The sequence below is a fragment of the Centropristis striata genome, chromosome 3 (genome assembly GCF_030273125.1).
Source record: "Centropristis striata isolate RG_2023a ecotype Rhode Island chromosome 3, C.striata_1.0, whole genome shotgun sequence".
NCBI lineage: Eukaryota > Metazoa > Chordata > Actinopteri > Perciformes > Serranidae > Centropristis > Centropristis striata.
This window is the reverse complement of record NC_081519.1, coordinates 36,349,839-36,370,837: the sequence shown is the minus strand read 5'-3', so window position 1 is coordinate 36,370,837 and position 20,999 is coordinate 36,349,839. Positions and strand designations below refer to the sequence as shown.

The following is a 20,999-nucleotide window of genomic DNA, read 5'->3' as shown; positions in this document are numbered from 1 at the left end:
AATTCAAGATACTATCTTGTCATACTTTCTTATTTAGAAGAAGAAGATTTCAGGCTCTTAAATGTTCTTTATTATCCAAGACAAATATTCCTGTCAAACACAATTTGCATGATAGCATCAAACTTGATTGAGCTGAGTTAAAAAAAAAACAACTAATAGTTTATTTTGTTTACTTGATATATTTTTTTATTTATTTACTATTTTGCTTACCTGTGGGCAAGTTTTCACAGTGTAGAATCCATTTCAAAGCCAGGTTACTGCTGACCTGGATTTCAGTGTGTGGCTACATGTGCATTAGCAGATAGGGAGACTTTCAGCCTTGAATGTGATAGTGCGGCTAAATAGAGGTTTCACAACTGGAGGGAACACATGAGGCTTTGTGGAGTCTTTTAACCTAGAATATTCTAGTAACACATGTATACGCTATTTGGAGGTGGTGAGCCTTCAGCTCCACAGAGCACGTTTAGCTCCAACAGTCAGTGTTTTACAGATAACTGGTGGAGAACGCTTTTACACACACATGCACATACACACACACATGCGAAGTTGACCGCTGCCTGACTGGTTCATCCACAGCCGGTCAGGGAGGCTGATGTTCGCTGGCCTCTCCTCTCGCTGTCTGTTTAATAATTCAGCACACCTGAGCAGAAACACATTTGCCCTATCAGCTCCTGTTTGGCCAGCAGAGCGTGGAGATGGCGTTACAAGCTCCCAGTCTGCCTCCCTTACTGTCATTAGCCTCCTCCTCCTCCTCCTCCTCCTCCTCCTCCTCCTCCTCCTCCTCCTCCTCCTCCTCCTCCTCACACGCTCCACTTCATGACTCTGTCTCTAAAGTAATACAAGTGAAAGTGTGCATATGCTCCTCTCCTCTCTCTCTATCCCTCTCTCTCCCCATCCACTCCTCTTGTTTCCTCCTCTCTTCTCCTCATGTTTTAGTCTCCTCCTCTCTTCATTCGTTTCCTCTTTTCTCCTCTTTCGTTTCCTCATCTCCTCTACACTCTGGTCTGGTCTTGCTCCACTCCTCTTTTGTTTCCTAGTTTACTTCCCCTCCCCTAATCCCTCATTTCCTCAATTCCTTCCTGTCTTTAATGCTACTCTCTCCTCTCCTCTCCTCTCCTCTCCTCTCCTCTCCTCTCCTCTCCCCTGTTTCCTAGTCTCCTTCCCCTCCTCTATTATCTGTCCTCATCTCCTTCATCTCTTTTACATTACTCTTGCCTCTTTCTCCTCTCCTCTCCTGTCTCATTTCCTCCTCTGAAGTTGTCTCATCTCCTTCCTCTCCTCTCCAATTTTCTCTCTATCTTCATCTCCTCTCTCATTTCTCCCCTCCTCTCCTCCTTTTCTCCAAAGTTCTACCAAATCAGACAGAAAAATCCAACAAGAATATGTTACATTAATGACTCGTTCCAAACCCATTGAAAAACATATTGATGGGATTGTATTGATCTGTTGTAGAAAATTAAATTTCCTCATGTGGTCCTACAGTGACCTGTCAGCTGACCTACAGAGACAGGTGCATGTCTGATAAAGAATCCATAAACATTTGACCTCAGATCTATACAGTTTTAGATATGCAGCAGATTCTGGTCCTGCTGCTGAGCATAAAATATTCCTGTAAGAAGTGATTTAAAAAAGATGACACTGGTTTTGCAAGCCTAAGCAGGTTGGCAGGGTGTCCCAGAGCCCCAGGGCCTGGACGCTTCCTTTCCTCTCTCCTGCAACCCCTTTTCAGATGTTCGTAGTCTCCCTACATTTCTCCCCTCCTCCTCTGCCCCCTCTCATTTTCTGTCCCCTGCAGCTAACCAGGGATGTGAAGTTGCTTTCACCTTCGCTTTTTAACTCTTCTCTTCTGAAAACTCCAACCAATAGAGAAGGTGCTACCTTTGCTAGCCTCAGCAATTCAGGAGATGTCCAAAGACGGGTCGAAAAAACACTTCAGGGGTATGAGGAAGAAAGGGAAGTGAAATAGTATCAATAGAGTTTATGTCAAATTCTATACAGTGTGCAGATTCTCGGAATAGATGAAGTCCTTAAATCTAAAGGGTTAAGATCCAAAAACTAAATTTCTACTAAAACTAATTGGCTTAGGAAAGTTCAGGAAGCCATTGATGTAAAGGTTTAGAGAAACCAATGTTGCAGATTTTTGTCGATATTGATCGACAATGAAGTCATGCATCTGGCATATGCTGGAGTTTGCAGTCCATCACAGTTTAGGCTAACAACTGTGTTTTTATAAACCATAACCACAATCTTTCTCCAGGATTTTAGTTGCCTAACCTTAACTTTACCTTAGCCATATTTTATTTGGCATAACCACAATATATACCTAAACAACAGCGTAGTAGATGCACACTAATTGCAAAAAGCAAGATTTAAAAAAAATAAAAAAGTTCAACATGATATCTTTTTCAAATTACATAGTTTTGCCCAAGCTGCAACATCTGGGGCTAAAAAATATGAATCCAGCATGGAGACGCCAAAAATTGCAATTCCTCCAAAAGCAAGTTAATCCCCATAGACCCCCATGTTAAAAAAACTAAACAGCAAAATTAAACATAGCCCGTTTGTATAAATGGCCCTTTTTTCCCCCTTTATGGCAATTGTAAGAGAAGTGAATTACATAGAACTCACCTGTCTCAATCAAATAAATGCTTAAAGCCATAGTCTACATAATTAAGGACGTGGTCGCTTTGAGTGACAGGCAGGTGCAAACAATCTATGGCCTAAACTCAGAACCATAATTTTGGTTATCTATTTTTGATGAAACTATAGTGTGATACTTGTAGCATAACCCCTTGTTGCAGAGGTATAAATAAGTCTTAAACCTGACCCTACCTTTAAAATATTTATTTACTTTATAAGCCAAAACTGCAATCTCACAGTCAGGTGAGACTGTCTACTGTCGACTAGTTTCTGCAAAATTTCAATGAAGTCACGATTGCTACTTAGAGAGGACAGTAATTACTCTCCCAGTGGGAAGACGCAAATAACCAGTGCTTTCTTTTTACTGATAAAGGCTGCATCAGTTTAAAGTATCAAACAGAGCAATGCCACATTTAGTTAATGCAATAACACTGAGTGTTTGCTTATTGCTTTAGTGTGCTCCAGAGCTCAGTGTGTGAATAAAGTGCTCCTGATGGAGGCTGTAGAGAGGCAGAAAGAGGTCCAGCCTGGTGAGAGGCTAGTGGTAAGTGGTAGGGCAGCAGGAGGCAGCGAATCTGAAGTAGGTGCCACGGCAGATGTATTGAAAGGTCCTGTTGTGCGTCTAACACACCTGAGCCATCCATTCAGCGGGTTCACTACGTTTCCCAGGGGGTCGGTGGGCAGCTGTTCCTTCTTAGTTCAGTGGTGCCACGCTGGCCTACCTGTGGCCCTGCAGCAGTCAGTGCTCGCGGTGGCCCGCTCTCCGGGGAAATCATCACTCGGCTGGCTCCCAGCCCATTAAACAGACACTCGTTCTGTGTGTGTTTGCGTCTATCACTGCAGACGCCGGTCGGGACTGCAATCCCCGTCCGCAAATGAAACACCAATTGAATGAAAATAGAAAAGCGGCACTTTCAATAAATATCACGCAACCCCCCCCCCCCCCCCCCCCCCCCTCAACAGGGTCATTGATTCAATGCATACACAAGCGATTCATCTGCTGCAGACTATTTCTCAATATAAAGTCATTAGAAGCAGCAGATTCTTTTGTTTTGGCGACTGTTTACCAAACCCACAGAGGTGTTTCGTCAGGTTCTCAGACTCAGTGTAAGGCCTCTCAGTATCTATTATCTGCGTCTGTACATCTTATGTAACACCCAGGTTTTCTAGCAGACACACACTGTTTTTTACAGCCCCCCTATTGTTGAATGGGAATTATAATTTTTCACTCAGCTGCGGCAGACACTCATACAGCGGGCTAATGCACAAGGTCTGCTTGATTATGGTTGTCATTGTGTGGGGGAGCAGGCGGGGAAAATGACATTTTACAGTCTGGAGAGGGTTATTGCCTACTTTGGTTGTGTTGCTCTCCTGTGGAGTGTTGTGGGGCACAGACACCTTTGTGTGTCAACACTGAAAAGTATTTTCACCCATTTTAGGGCAGATTTAATCTACAATCATTATTTTCAGTATGCTTTTAAACCGGTCTACAGATATGTATGTATGAAAACCATTAGAGGACGAGAATATCTCACTTTATTTTTTACAGTCCTGTTAAAGCTTTTCTGCCAAGATGTTATCTGTTTTAGATGTTGCAGTCTAACCTCAATGTGCCATCTGAATTTACAAAGCAATACTTTTTTCTTATCTATTTCTGATAAAATCAACAGTCTAGGAAGTTGCCAACTATTTCTCAGACAACTCTTTTTCTGTTTTGATCTGTTTGAAGTTACTGCAAAGGATTATTTCCTAATAAAAGAGGCTGTGAAATGTGTGTTTACCTTTTTCCACTTCAGACGCAGAAAAACAAAGTCATTGTTTTTTTAGAAATCCTGTTAAATTAGAATCACCCACCTTGAAAGGACTCAAAGAGCCTTCATCCTCTTCAGGGTGTTGTGTCTGCTGTTGTATGTAAATGCTCACAGGTTTTCCTCTAATAACTTAACTGTTATTACAAACTGACCTCCGTCCACTTTCTGCAGCAGCAGCAGTTTTGGGTCGAACAACAAAGTGCTGATGGCAGGGTTACCTTTCAGCCTGCAACACCTGACTGCTAATGTACATTACACACAGAGTCCCTGAAGAACCTGTCAGTGGAAACTCAGTTTTTTTAATTACAGCTTTGCTACAGGGGGGCGAGTCATGAAAAGTAAACAGCTTGGAGGTGAAAAGATGTAATAGTGACCTTTTTTGTCCTAATAGTTATTATTTCAAATTAATAATTGTTAAGATAATTATTTACTGAGACCTTAAAATATAAACCTTGGAACTCTCGTTTGAAATATGCAGACTTTTTTTGTGGGTCTTGATTTTCAAACCAGCCTTTGAGAAAATTCAGCCTGACAGTGATACTGACCAGCAACCTAAACTGCCTCTTGAAAGTATAAAATGTTACATTTTCATTAAAAATTGACTTCACCTATGTTATATATTTTGTTGAGTTGAGTACATCATCCCAAATATTTGTCCTTACCCGGAGAAATTTTAATCAAGAACACGTCACCTGTCAATGTCGTCTTATCTCTTTTGGTCATTCATCAACGGTCTGCGAGAAGTCAATAAATTTACTTTTTATGCAGTTTTAAGTCACATTTTCATAATAACCTTTTTAGAATTTGGTTATTTTCACCCATATATTTCAACTGGATAGAGGATTATAGTCATCAGACTTAAGTTATCAGAGAAACAAGCTGAGCAAACGTTTGCAAAAAAAAATCCCTTGCTTTGTTCAATGTTTTACTGGTTTTAATCATTGGGTCCATTTGTTTTGGAGTGGAGGAGACCTCTGCAGATAATTTGGCTCCTAGTAAAAACTTCCTGAACGTATTCATCTTCAGTTATCAGAGAAACAAGCTGATGTTAGCAGCAGCAGCTCAGCTTGTTTCTCTGATGCTACTCTGTCAACGTGCCAAACACCATCAGAGAAACACTTATTTTAAAGCTAAAACAGATTCAGTGTTTTTCAAGCGAAGGAGACCTTTGTGGATAACTCTGCTCAAAGTAAAAACCTCCTGAAAAATATTGCATCTTCCGTATCTTCCGTTCTTGTTTTGATTGAGAGTCCCTTGGCAGCAGAAAATTATATATTTCGTATTTCACTTGCTTATATTTAAATATCTGCTTGCTTATTGCTTACATAATATAAATATATAGTTTAAAGGTAGACAGCCATCCAGGGTTTCAGTAGTCATAAAAAAACTTTATTAAGACCCTCGACAGCAGACGATGAAAAATCCTCTCCACCACACACTGAAGGACACAGTCACAGTGAGTCACAATCTGATTTGCATTAGCTTAGACAACACACAATCTGTGCGAATCATTATCATATAGTGGGGGAGGTGACAGAGACGGACGAGGTTTGCTCTCTGCTGCTCCCTCCAGCAACCTGTGGAGGCCGCGATGTGGATCTTTGATTAAAGCACAGCGAGGCTGAAGGTTGAGAGGCTCCCTGCTGCGAGGATTAAGTTGTAGAAGAGGCAAGGTTACGTTTCGGCTCTACAAAGGAGAAAGTGAACATGTGTGCGATAAATGCAAGAAATATGTAGCTGAATAAAACATTAAAAGCATATAAAGCACAGTTCAGTTCAGATCTTAGTAAAGCATTTAAAAAAGGGTATAAATTTGCTTAAAAAAGAGCTTTCCATGTGATTTGCCAACTCAAAATGTCTGATACAGGAAGCTGCTTTTACTTGGTAATGTGGCCCAGTTGATCACCATTTCTAACATTCAAACTGCCATACAAACAAATAACTGGGAAAATAACACCTTCACCTTTCAGTCAACATTAAAAACATTCAACCTATACATAAACACAGTCTGTGTTTCTGCTTCTCGTATACCGCCTCAGTATTCACATCATTGTTAAAGGTTCCCTGAAGAGTTTTCGACCATTAGCAGCTTTATGGAGGAATGTTTTTCCGTGTGGGCCTGCATTTTATGTGACCTCATGCACACAAACGAGGACTCAAATGCACGGTGACACAGAATGTAAATATAAACTTTGTTTACATGAAGACTCCACAGGGCACATTTAGGTTCCACAGTACACTGTGCAGTACTTATGGATCTCCACACTCGTGCTTTAACAATTGACTGAGAAGATGAAAGAAATGTTTTTCTGAAGAAGATTACCATGTCTCATCAGTGAACTGTGTAGATCTTGTTTGGATGTAAAATGAGGATTAATTAAACTGCAGTAGTTTGCAGTAGTAATCTTTTATTATCACAGGGCTTATACATGTGTATGATAAGTTGTCATGCTGCTGTATGCCGTGATGGAAAGTACATTTATTAATATGTACCATAGTTGATTTGATATGTTTGTTAGAGATTTGAGAAGATATGCACTTTATTTGTCAAGAATAATAATAATAATTTCATGGAAAGAGGTCAAAAGAATATTTTATTCCAACTTTATGGGCGACCGTGTGTTTAAACATTTACTAGCTGCTAAATCAATTTTTATAGTCCAGTAAATAATCCAGTAAAGAGTAATTTTGTTACTTTAAGTATATTTTTATTCCAGTGCTTTTACTTGTAATGGAGTATTTCCACACTAAGGTATTGATATTGCTACTTAAGTATCAGAGTACGTCCTCCACCACTGACTCTACGTCACATTATGTTAATGTCGCCTTATGTCACATTATGATATGATAAAATATGTGAGGCAGTATATGTGTGCACATAACACATTATGAGAAGTGATATGATATACGATATGATATGATATGATATGATATGATAGGATTCAACATGTTTATAAGCTGTTTGTGTCTCTTCACAACTACATCAAGGGTTTCCTGCGTGATAAGTTGGCTAATTACAGCTGTGAGTGTGAGCTCGTGCTCTGTTGTTTATCTGAAGGAAATTAGAAGATAATTATATTTGCTAGACCTGTTTGGACTTGCTCTCTCTCCCTCTCTCTCTCTGTTTAGCTCTCTCCTGTCCTCTCTGCACACAGTACATTATTAATGCTGGAAAGCGAGCCTCTCCAAACAAATCACATACTGTAGCATCAGCCACAATATTATTCATTTGATGTCAGCCACTTGTCAGGATGATTTGATTAAAAGTCTGGTTTATGAATTCAGCACCTGCTCTCTCTCTCTCTTCACAGTGCAGAGGCTTTTTGTTTAAAAAAAAAAAAAAGAAAATCCTCCCTCCTGTATGGTTTCCATTCTGTTACAGCAAATTTAATAACTACTTTTAAAGAAAGTGACTTACTTACAAAGGACATCATTATTTCATGATGCATTTTACAGCTCACGCCAAAAGATAAAAGATTACAGCCTGACTGATAGTGGAGTTTTGTTGATATCTATGTTGATAGATATTTGACAGTTAAATAGTCTGTAAATGAAAATAGTCTTTTTTCACATAATAAAAACAAAGTCCTCTTAAATGTGGCTGTTAAACTGTGACCACAAGGCGCAAAAAAATGGACTTCATGAGCTTCTTGACCTCTAGCCTCAAACTAGTTTTGTCTGTAAGTGCTGTTTTAGAAGGAAAAATATACTGAGATATGCCAATAAGAACCGATAAACCCAGACAATGTATCACTCCAGCACTGACTGACGTGTGTGAAGTTGTGTTTACATTCAGTGTTTCTCACAACAAGGTGTTGTGTCTATGCTTGAGGTCTAACAAAGGTGTTGAAGGGATTTTCTTCCTCATAAAACGTTAAATAATTAGCAGAGAATGGTGAACATGTTTCTAAACTGAAAATTACTCTGAGTGCAGGAGTAATCAGATTCTAAAACTATATTTGGTCCATTACACAGGTAGTTGACCTTACCTCAGTAATAAATACATGAACAGAGTAAACAAATCAGTTAACGTTTACTGTAACTGAAATCAACAATAATCCAGAGGCACCTTGGTGGGATGCACCTACTTTACAACAGGTGCCTTTGATGGCTTTCACACGATTGGATGACTGGACTGGGTGCAGCTCCAATCAAGATCTTCAGGTTCCTTCAGGGCGACCAGACCCCAACATACCAAATTTGTGCCAAAGAGTGTGTGTATGTACAACTAAATGGGACATGCAACCAATTAATGGTTTCAATTTCAACATTTTTTACTCTTTGCAATCTCCGAAAAATGTCCGGTTCCAGCTTCTACTCCAGTCTGCTGACCTGTAAAACTTGTAGTGCAGAGGGAACCTGTCAGCACAAAGACTGGTAGAAGGGGGACACAGTGCACTGCAAAGTGTGGGAAACGCTACATGTAGTTTTCTCCGCTGCTGTCTGACAATCATTTCTTGGGTTTCAGTTGGCTGCATCCATAGATCAGCACATCATTTGTCAAAAACTAAGAAAAAAAAACTCTCTGAGGATCACCTTTTAGCAGCTGCAACCATTAAAGTAGAATGTGGGGCATCATCTCAATATGTGGGACATGGGACTGTGCAGTCCCAAATAAAGCGGGACACCTGGTCACCCTAACAAGGCAGAAATGGGATATGCAGGGCCTGGCTCGGACCAGTTTTGAGCAGGGAACTACTCTCCTACTTGGCATACACCAAAAAAAAACCACTATGAAGGTTAAATACAAGCCAGGAGCTTCTTCTCCAAACAAACAGCTGCAGTGTTGAATGTCATCTTGGCAAAAGTCCGATGACAGTCAACAAGGTGAATATCTGCCAATACTGATGCTCAGCTGATGGATCGGTGCTTCCCTTGATAGCCCCCCAGGGTTTTACATCAAACCCATTCATCTGATATTTGCATCTTCTGTCAGAATTGTATTGTATCCATTAAAAGACACCACTCAAACTGTCTGAACATATATTATTTAGTAGTCAGACAGTATTCAGTGGATCATATTCTAAAGAGAAACATATTATTTGCTAGACAGAACTAAGACAATCTAACAAACAACTGCAGTAAATAACACAGCTCCAGTAAGCTCTCGAGTGTGTGTGGTCTAATAGAGCTTGTAATCCCCATTTTGCTGAAATTGCTCATGTGAGATGCATTATTATCACGCAGCTTCATTTCGCTTCCAATCTGAGTAATATGCATCTTTTTGTGACAAATCCTTATGTGTAATAACATCTTTACCGACACAAACCAGCGCTAATCAGCTTCCTATTCATCCTGTTTGTCTGCATTTAAGCAACGAGAGATGCAGCAGAGAAGGTTTGTCCATGTGTTATCCGCGATGTAATGATGTGACAGTTAAGGTCTGCGCTCCCGCTTGGTAAAATGGGTCATGGCTGGATATCGCCATAATTACCCTTCATTGGCCAAGCTGTCCTTGAGCAGGAAATGAATATTTCTCTATTATATACAGGGTCAGCTGATGTGTCCTTCAGATTTAATACATGCCATCACATTGGTGCAGACACACACACACACAGGATGTATTCATACACTGTACACAAACAGGTGCATACAAACACACACACACTAGAACATCCTAAAAACCTTCAGGAAAAGAAATCTCCTATTAATCAATCTGACGCACAACAAAATACATCTTCAGTCTGCGTGTGTCAGTAATTGCTTCAATGGAACGGCCTTGAAACTGATTCTGGTGCTGTATAAGGACGTACAAAGCGGCTCTCTCTTTGTCCGCTGATCCACACCAGGGACAGCACTGCAGCAAAACCAAGCAGAACAAATCCACTGCAAAAAAAAAGAAAAGAAGAAGGAGCCTGCTAAGGAATAAAATAATAATCCATCCATCCATTGAACAGATTGGTCCCCTGGCTGCCTCCCGATCTCAAAGTTTTCTTTGTTTCTTGGACTCAAAGTAATTATTGTTCTGGAAGGATTTACAGTACAGAAAGCAACGTGGGAAATCTGTAAATTAAAAAACAACAAAACTTAAAGGTGCAATTTAGAGGATGATGTAGATGGAAGAACTGAGCCTTGTAGCTGTTAAGAGCTTTAATAAGAAGCGAACACTACATGTTAAGCTGCAAATTTAACAAGGACGAGTGTAAGACAGAAAGTTAACATTAGCATTATGTAAAAAACCTACACACAAACACAGTAATGTAGCAACAGCAGCAATTTCAACCTAAAGCACCCTATTACAATTACAAATTGGTCCTTTGAAAGCAATAATCTGTGAAGTCCGACAGATAAATGTCTGCTAATGGCAGTGTGACCATCTGTAGCGTGTTTTCTCTGCACGTGACCCTCAGAGAAGAAAAGGACAACAAAGCTAATTTGCACACTGTGACTCCCAGCATGCACGGCTGCCGTGTTGACTTTCATTGATTCACACCGATGCCCAAAGTGAAGCCCGAGTCACTCAGCAGTTCCTGCACATCTGGTGTGTCAGACTGACGGCAAATCTCAAGGATACTTAGTTAAACATTCACCTTCTGCTGTCGTTGATTGAGAGTCAAAGTTATAGAAAGTACAGTGTTAATAAAGTTATGCTGAAACTGAAAAGATTCCTCAAAGTTGCTTTCTCTATAATATGGGACAACCCAGATACGTCATCACTAGTAGATGTCATTTTTGTAAGCAGACGCAATGAGTTTGTTGCATGAATCTCAGCAGCCGTTATTTGGATAAACTGACCTAATAAACTGACATATTTGGAATCTAAATGGTCACTTTCTTTGCTGAAAGAATATGAAAAAACATATTAAAAAAATATTTAAGCACAGCTCAAAATCTTCATGAATCACATCACTGACAGCTGCCTGTCTGACCTGGCCAGCAGAAAATTATTTATGAAAATGAAAATGTTCACAATATAGTTTGAATAAATAAATAACAGTCCTCTGTTAATTGTCAAAAATCAACATACTATACTATGACTTTTTTCAGTTTTTGGACATCCCATAATAAGGTGTTTTTCAGTAATTTCTGGCCATATTATGCTCTAATATGTATCAACACTGTAATAGACCTATTTTAAGCATTTTAAGGCTTTTTAGAATTCAACATTTTTTGACAAAAATCAACATAGTATAGTATGACTTTTTTTGCGGGGGCCATTTTTGGACATCCCATAATATGTTTGGGGGTTTTTTCTCGCTATTTTTGGACAAACTATACTACTACATGTATCATATATAATTGGACCATTTCTAGCATTTTAACACATTCTAAAATTTTACAATTTTTGACAAAAATCAACATAGTACCGTGGTAACATTTTAATTGTGATATGTTTGGAAGAGATTTATTAATAAAGTTTTGAGTAGATATAAAACTTCAGCTGTCAAGAATAAATAACATTGTGACAATCATTTCATGGAAAGAGGTAAAGATATTTTATTCCAACTTTATGGGCAACCGTGTAAATTGACACATGTTATGATGGTTATTATAATCTTCATATCTTTATTAACAAAGAAAATAATTACTTTTGCAGTGTAAGCTGCAGGAATGATTTACAAATTCACATTTTTTTCATAGCATTCACTTTTTTAATATGATTCTGAAAAAACATTTGGAGCACAACATAACACTTCACCCTACCCATCTATCCCAACAACAACCCCATCACATGAACATGAGAAACTGAGTGTTAGGACTCAGTGGTAGGGGTTGTATTGGGATTGGCTCTATTTCAGTCATGTTGCAAAATAAGCTCATTAATGAACCATATTTGGACTTTTAACGACAGTTTCTCCTCCTCTCATCCTCCTTCAGGCCCCCCAGCTCGGCACTCTGATGGGCGTCTACCTGCCGTGCATCCAGAACATCTTCGGAGTAATCCTCTTCCTCAGGATGACCTGGTTGGTGGGAATCGGAGGCGTCATTGGGACTTTCATCATCGTCTTCATGTGCTGTTCCACAGTGAGTGTGCTACCTACTTTATATCAGCCCTTCTGTCGCAGCACACCAGGGGGAGGTGACCTTAAAGTGAAGAACAGCATATTATAGCATACATGGCAGCAGATAGTGAACAGGTAATGAACTGTGCAGTAGTAAAAGATACCAGATGCTCACGATTACACCTTTAGATAATATTAATTTGTCTATAATGACAAATTTAGATGCTGCAGCTTAATACTGTTTCTGTGGCTGGTTTAAGGTCACTGTGGGCTATGCAGCATTTTATATGATTTTTGCATGAATGAGAGGAAGTACCTTGGTTTGTCAGGTATTTAATTCACTGGAGTAGCCAGAAACATTCATTACCATCTGGTTATTTCATATTTAATAAATACAACTCTTTGCTATATCATGAAATATATGATAGTTAATGTCTTGGCCGTAATTCTCTTCTCTCCTCTTCTGTAGCAGAACAGCTCAGTACAAAGCTTGCCATCCTAATTAGTTTGTCCAGCCTCTTCTTGTCTGAAGCTGATATTTAACTGCACTGCAGACTGCAAGGAGTCATTAATTCTCTCTCAGAGTCTCTAACTGCAGACTCTAAATAACGTCAGTAGGTACGGTCAACTTTGGCCTCTCTGTAAAGTCTTTGTTAGATTATCTCAAATTTATATTGACTCTTGCATTTCCTCTCCAACCGAAGTCCTTAATCTTGAAAAATTGGTCCTGAATACGTACTTAAATATTTGAAAGAAAAGGCGTAGTAATCTCATGAAATGGCTGGGTATTGTAGTTTACAATAAACGCTACTCATCAGGAGTAAATGGTTTATTTGTTGGGGACTATATTCAGCTGCTAGTGAGTATTTACAACAGCAGGATGGTGTGTGTGGGATCCACTCAAAATACCATTTTCATGGTACTGAAGGAACACGTCAATCACTGCAGCAGTGATGTGTTTTTAATAGTTCCATGGCGATACTGACAATACTTGTTAGTAGGATCAGTTCATTGTTGATTTTGGTCTTTTGTTGTGATTCGATTTCATTCGAAGAGAATATCTCTAGAGTTATTCTCTCAGTTTGTAGAAGCTTTGAGGGGTTTTTCGCACATATATATCACATAGACTGTAAATCAAGATGGATGACTTGACATCTCATCAAACGTGAATCGCCCCCGTCATGTTACACGTCACAATATTTTTGAGTAGTAGTAATAAGAGTAGTTTGTACACTTTAGTTTTAATTAGTTATTTGATGCTATAAAAACTGAGCCGTACAACATGATTTACAGCTGTAACTGACTCGTGATTGGCCACTACTGTGCAGACTCACAATAATGTCAGCAGTGCAAGATGGCAGCGCCACTGTCCGGGATATTTCACCTTCATTTTTGTACAGTGGGAGAGAGCGAAGACATGTTGTCCATCTTTATACACACATCACATCTGAAATATTATGCATACACACATATAATGGGGAAAAAAATGCAATTTAGAGCCTTTTTAGCCTCCCCCATTCACGAAAAACATCCTGATTTTTTACCTTTCAGTCTACGTTGCATACATAGATTTATATAAAAATGTCCCTCATCACTGTCTGATATGTGGACCAACATGTGAGCAGCACTGTATCCCCTTGTTAAGAGTGGATTGCCTACTTCTGTGTTTGGAGTGAGTTGCTGCCACAAGCGAAGGAGTTCAAGTACCTCAGGGTAGTTGCTCACGAGTGAGGGTCAAGTGGAGTGTGAGATGTTCGAGGTGAAGAAGGAGCCAAGCTGGAAGGCAAAGCTCTTGATTTACCAGTCGATCTATGTTCCAACCCTCACCTATGGTCATGAGCAGCAGTAGAGCCGCTTCTCCTTCTCCTCAAAAGGAGCCTGCTGAGGAGGATCGGGCATCTGGTCAGGATGCCTCCTGGGCTCCCGTGGAGGTGCTCTGGGCACGTCCAACTGGTAAGAGACCCCGGGGTCGACCTAGAACATGCTGGAGGGATTATGTATCTGTCCTGGGAACGCCTCGGGGTCCACCAGGAGGAGCTGGAAGATGTTACTGGGGAGAGGGATGTCTGGAGTACTTAGCCTAACCTGCTGCCCCCACGACATGGCCCTGGATACGCAGGTGAAAATGGATGGATGAATGCTTAAGACCTTAGAGTCTTATTGCATTTGGGAAAAAATAATTATTTTTACTTGTAAAAGGGGAAATACTGACCATGCTTCAAACCTAACAAAGCCTTATTAAAGCACAATTTCAAAGGACGAACTTTTATCTTTTATCTTATTTTAGCCACTTTGATCACACTGCCCATTGCTGGAGTATAATGTAGCTGTTACGGCACTCACATGACCGTGGCTATGAAGGCTATCTTCAAACACTGTTGTACCAAACAAGATTCCCTTTGAGGTACGCAGAAATAAAGAAGCATCGCTTCATCGCTCCAGTTTGAATTTTAACGACGCCGCACATTCGATCTGTAAAAAGAACAAAATGGATGATGACACACTGTGATGTTTCCTGGTTCCCATTAATGTCATGTGTCAGAGTGACTTTGGTGTTGGACTGACACCCAGACGTGGCCTTGAGACTCGAATTACAAAACACACTGTCCCACAGGATCCACTGCACTGCTGTCAGTGATCTGAGTGGCTGTTACAAACTGATTGTGTTTGACTTGTTTGATGCATTTGATTGTCAGGGAACATATAATGTGCCAACATCTTATCTATTCAGGAGGAAGGACACGTTTTACAGCATCACACGTCCATGCTTTCTGTCGGGCATCAGTAAACATTACAGACATTCAATTTGAATTCAGCTTTTCAATGTATATTGCAACAAAACCCTGCTTATAGTATCGTGCAAGGCAGGTTAATTCAAACTGTGCGGTCTGTTAACTGTCAGCGTTGTGTGTCATTTGGTTTGCAGTGTGCGTTGTTGCAGGACTGTATGTTGGCATGTCTGTGTGTTTGTGCAGCCTAGATTCTCCTCCAGCACAGAGTGTATTTATAGAACAACCCCCTCAAATCCCAACCATAGCAAAGTTGCCTGCACAGACACACAGGCAATATGCTTCCCAATCATGTTTCTCTGTGACAGCGTAGAGCGGGCTTTGAAACGGAGGGAAAGCAATATCCTATTTTTTATTTATTTTCTTTACTGTTTTGTATTGATTCTTGTCCTCATTTGAAAGCTGATGTACCATGTATTTGATGGGGGACATATTTTTTTTAACATTACCTCTGAAATATAGATATGAAAAACAAAAATAGTTTATTGTTAGAGCAACAACTGATTTCAAATTAAGGCTTTTCACTACTCGGCTATTGTGGCCAAAATAGTTCATGATAATAACATTGCAATTTCTATGGAAAATCAGGGAAAATAACACTCAAAAAACGAGTGTAAGGAATCTGCAACCATGACAAAAGCATATAAAAGGATTTTAACTCACTATATTAACTAATTAACCTACACAAGGTCTAACATCTTACATAAATACAATGTCAGCTGAAATATGATGTTATCTTATAAGATAAAATAAGATATTCCTTTATTGATCCCCCATGGGGGAAATTCAGGTGTTGCAGCAGCATGTGTATTATTAACATAATATCAATATTTAATTTTTTATATTTCACAGTAATGAGCCATACCGTTATATCATGACACCCCTATTTCAATTGCTTTATTAGGCAGTATAGCATCTTTAAATTGTGTTTTATTTATAATTGTGAGAAAAGTCAATGAAACGGGGATACATTTTTCCCAGTTTAATTGGACAAGATATTCTGTGGAAGCTTCTGGAGAAAAAAAACACTATGGTGCTCTGTTTTTATACTAAAAATAGAAGAAAAAATTGTGCAGTGAAAAAAAAAGCCTCCAACATCAAAGCTGATTCAGGCTCAGTTTGACAGGAAGTCATGCAAACACACACACAAACACACATGCAATGATAAAATGCTTCATATTTGCACATATGTCATATACTGGAGTATATTTAAACTGTTTAACATAAATTCTGTTCCTGCCCTTCTTCTCTCTCTTGTTTTTTCTCACCGTTTCTATCTTTCCCGACACACACACACACACTCGTGCACACACACACACTTATTCCTTATCAGTCACACCGAGCTCATTGCAGAGCCCCGAGGCGATAAGCCTGAGCGTGAACGGTGTGTGAGAAACCCCCACCTCTCTCCTCCTGAGCTCCTTACATAACACATAACCACCCAGCCCTCCAGGGGTTGCCAGCAACACACCGCAGGAGTGTGTGTATGTGTGTGTGCAAACATACATGTATGCAGCGATCCCCACCTTAGTGAAATCCACAGGACTTGAAGTGGGGAGGGATCACGCATGCTGTAAAGCTCAGTAATATACAGCGTGACCCCATGTTTTATTCACACGAATGCATGATGGGATATCACTGACAGAGCACTTTTCATTAGGTGCTCAATCACAGCTGCACACATCTGCAACTGAGCAACGCTTACACCGTTATTTCTCCATCACACAGCTTTTTGACAGAACATTAACGAGGCCCTGCGACATTATTATGTGAGGAATGTGTCTCCGTGTGGAACAGCTCTGACACATTATATACCATTAAGCATGAAATTATACACACAACCATTTAAAATAGTCAGTATGTATGACTGCGGGCGGCGTTCTCCGAGCCCATATATTCAAACGTAGCGCAGCACGTGTGTATTTTTAGCCCGGGTAATGAATGCAGGCTTGTCACCAAGATAAAATGAGGTTTAATATTCTAGATGGAAAGTCATCTGTTGTTTGGCCTTCCTCATTACTTCCAGGTCTTGAATCCAAATGCTGCGAGGGGAAGGGTGGTCTGCCCTCTGTCGTGACTCATCTAAATGCTAAGGATGCTTTTCTCCATTCATCCCTTTCATTCTTTTTTTTTGCTCTCATCTCATCTCAATTTCTCCAACCCTTTTTTTTTTTCATTTTACTGTCTCATTATTTCATCTCTCCTCCTCCTCCTCCTCCTCCTCCTCTCATTTGCTTCCTCTCCCTCTCTTTTCACCTACCATCCAGTTTTTGTCCTGCTTTGCCACCTTTCTCCTCCTCCTCTTCCTCCTCCTCTTCCTCCTCCTCTCTCACACAGCTGCATCTCGTCCTCCTGTGCTCGGTCTCCATCCCGCGATGTCAGTCTGAAAGTAAAAATCACCTCCATCTCCTTCACCTGACACTTTTGCCTTCTGCAGAAAAACATCCACAGGGACTTCAAGTGATAAACAGCACACTGAAAATAGACCGTACCACTGTATGTGAATTGATGAAGTCGTACTTGACAAAAGTATTCTGCATTTGTGTAATGAAGCATGCTAATGAAGCACGCTCTCAGGGCGCCGCGGAAACTCCGTTCCTGTCAAAACTAATTTCCGCTCAAGTCCGAGGTCGACCAAAGGCCAAAACCTAGTTTGACTGTAGCTTTGGGAAGAAACAGACCTAAAGTGTCCTTTGCAGTCAACGTCACGGATATATCAGCAGACTTTTCTATAAAAATGAAAATTAGCTTCTTCGCCAAATACATTCCTCAGGCTCAGGCGTAATCATGGCAGCTTAGCAATTATTAAAGTTTTGCTAATATTCACATTGCCTTAGAAGGAAATCGCTCCTTTTGTCTGATATGTAAGCTGTCTGCTGTTGGACAAGACAGATGGCGGTGCTGTATAATCTGACGTTTTCTACTGACACGCCCGGAGGCCAGAGAGCCGTGTGGGCGCATGTGAGTTTGGAGGTACAGGCGCTGACTCCAGGCTTCATAGAGAGAGAAAGACAGTGTGAGCTAACCAGAGTACAGTGTATACTCCATCAGATACACTCGCAAGCCATCACAGTTTTAGGTTACCTGCACTGCTTGAAAGTGGGACGATAAAACAGGCCACAGGCTCTGGGTCAGTGGGAAAAAAGATGCTGCTCATCCTGCCTGCTACAGCAGAGCGGTGCTGCCTCCAGTCCACCAATCAGCTGCTGATTCACACATGAGATCACCAGGGAGAGTAGTTGAGCTTTGTAGCCATCAATCATCTGACCAGGGGTGAAAAAATAGCAGACAAAAAGCTGAAAAATGTTAGTCTTAAATATTAGAGATTTAATCTGCACATCTAGTTAATTTACATTTGCAGCAAATCAAAGTGTGACCTTCTGAGATGAATGCAAACTTTGCAGGACGGTCAGAGCGATCCTCTGTGATTGATGACATACTTTAATGTCTCTGTCTGCAGTGACGCCCCAAGGGGTCATGTGGAATAAAAGTAGGACACTTCTAAAAGTAATGGGAAAGTGACCAAATATATAGAAATAAATAAATAAAATCTCATCTGCTAGCTGTGTGTCAAGAAAATGACAGACCATGAGGAATTAACCAGAGGATAACAGTGAAATAACCGGTCTCACAGTGACAAATTGCTTGAGTGAATTTTGAAAGGTCACAGTTGCCTCTGTGTCATGTCTGGAGCTTGTCGTGGCCCAGACACAAACACGTCCTGCAGACTTTTAACACTGAAAGAAATTGATCAGTCTACAACTACAATAAATTCCATCCAGGTCTATTTGAAGAAAGGGATAAATTGACAGTTCACTAAGCCCTTTCCTCCTATAATTACTGTTGCTATTGCCGTCAAGTTTATCTCACACACACACACAACATTCTTTTTTACATAATGCTTGATCTCACATGATTAGACAAGGGCAGACTTCTCATTTCTAGCTGACTAGGCCTGATATTAATAAGTGTCACTAACGTACTTTACCAGCTGTAGCCTCAAATACATGCATGTACTCTTCACTACAGCACTGCTAACTAACTATTGTTATCAGTTGGTTTGTTTTGAAATGAGAAGCCAGTGAAAAGGACTTAAATGTGCACTTGATGGCTACAAAAGTTGTATTGTGGTAAAACACTGAAGCTAAAGACTTTCCCAGGCAAAAAGTCCTCACCAACTGATATTCAGATGTAGCTGCATTGTTTTGTGCTGCAGGGTAGATATAATGAGCCCTACACAAAGTACTGTATGAAAAGGAATTGTTCTTGCATAACCTTGTTTAAAGGCTTACCCGAGCTAATGATGTACTGCAGAGGAGATGTCACGTTACTACAGTATGTAGTCGTTGGTGGAAGAAGTAAGATCATATTGAAGCAAAAGCTCTAATACCATTTTAAATACACTTTGAAAAATAAAAGTCTTGCATTCAAAATCTTACATAAGTCAAGTACTAACTCTGCAGCCTAATGGGCTCTTTAGTTGTTAAATTATTAAACATAATATTATTATTATTATTATTATTATTATTATTGATGCAGTAAAATGTGCCAGATACATGATTATACTGTTGGGTGGTTTAGAATACCTGTGTAACAATGTATTTTACTTCATAAAGCCATAACTAGTAACCTAAATAATCAAATGAATGTTGCAAAAGTAAGAAGTACAATATATCCCCCAGGTATTAAGTAGATCAGAAGGATAGAGTAGCATTAGATTAAAACACTGAAGTAAAGTACAAGTTGGTCTTCCCTAAAATTCTACTTAAATGCATTACTCGAATAAATGTTGCTTTAGTTTATCTCTTCATCGGTAGGCAGTAAACAGTGACTGTACAATTTATGTTTATACTCTTGTGTTTTAATGACTAAAAAGAGAGTCACATTCACTGTTCAGGGGTTTTATTGAGTGTTAAATTATTATTACACATGTCTTCAATAAGATATTCCTTTATTAAATTTCCAGTGTTACAGCAGGAAAATGTGTACAGCACAAAATAGAAATAAGCATCAATAAAATAACAATGAATAGAAACAAGCAATATTAACAAGAAATGACAATTTAGGCAAGGATAAATATACAATAAGAAATATCAAATAAGGAACAATATAATAAAGACAGTATGGAATTGCACTATTACACAGAGCATATATATATATATATATATATATATATATATATAGATAGATAGATAGATAGATAGATAGATTGATATTACACAGCAGTAGAATGATAATATACCTGACTGAAGTAATGATTGATATTGCACAGTCCTGATTATTTTAAAGACATAACCAAGACTTTGGTTCCTTTCTAGTCATATTGCCTTTTTACCATTCCTAACCTATACCTTTAATGTACATCTCCCTCTACTTCATTGTGCTAGACATCATATAACTCTGTTGGTGTCTGCGGCGTGCAGTTGTGATTCAGTGACTCAGTATGCGACAGACTACCTCTGCGTGGCCGCTGCCCACATCAGATAAAACACTTAAACAATTACTGTCTTATCTGCTGTGGTGGGAGAAGAGCTTGTGGCCTCATTATGACCAGATTAGAGAGAGGAACAGAGCCCAGTCCCACTCAGTCTCCACTCCTGATCGTCAGTCCTGCGGGCCCTCAGGTGACACTAACCACATTACCGTCTTCACAGAGACGACGTAATGATAGTCCAACATCACCATCTGGGACTCGCCACACTTTCTCCTAGTATAAGTCTCAGTCTGTCTAGTTGGTCCAAGTTATTTATGGGGAGACACGACAGGTGAATAGGGTATTTTTTTAACTTATAGATATCACCATGAAACTTCCCCCA

At 39.7% G+C, this 20,999-nt stretch overlaps 1 protein-coding gene across 3 annotated transcripts in view; it reads left to right on the top strand.

Moving 5' to 3' along the window:
• slc12a5a (solute carrier family 12 member 5a) overlaps positions 1-20,999 on the top strand; it is a 179,857-nt gene that overhangs the window by 127,401 nt on the left and 31,457 nt on the right. For all 3 annotated transcript variants that reach the window (XM_059329847.1, XM_059329848.1, XM_059329849.1), the window contains exon 4: positions 12,270-12,416. In XM_059329847.1, coding sequence (XP_059185830.1) covers positions 12,270-12,416 — 147 coding nt within the window. The remainder of the gene's footprint in view (positions 1-12,269; positions 12,417-20,999) is intronic.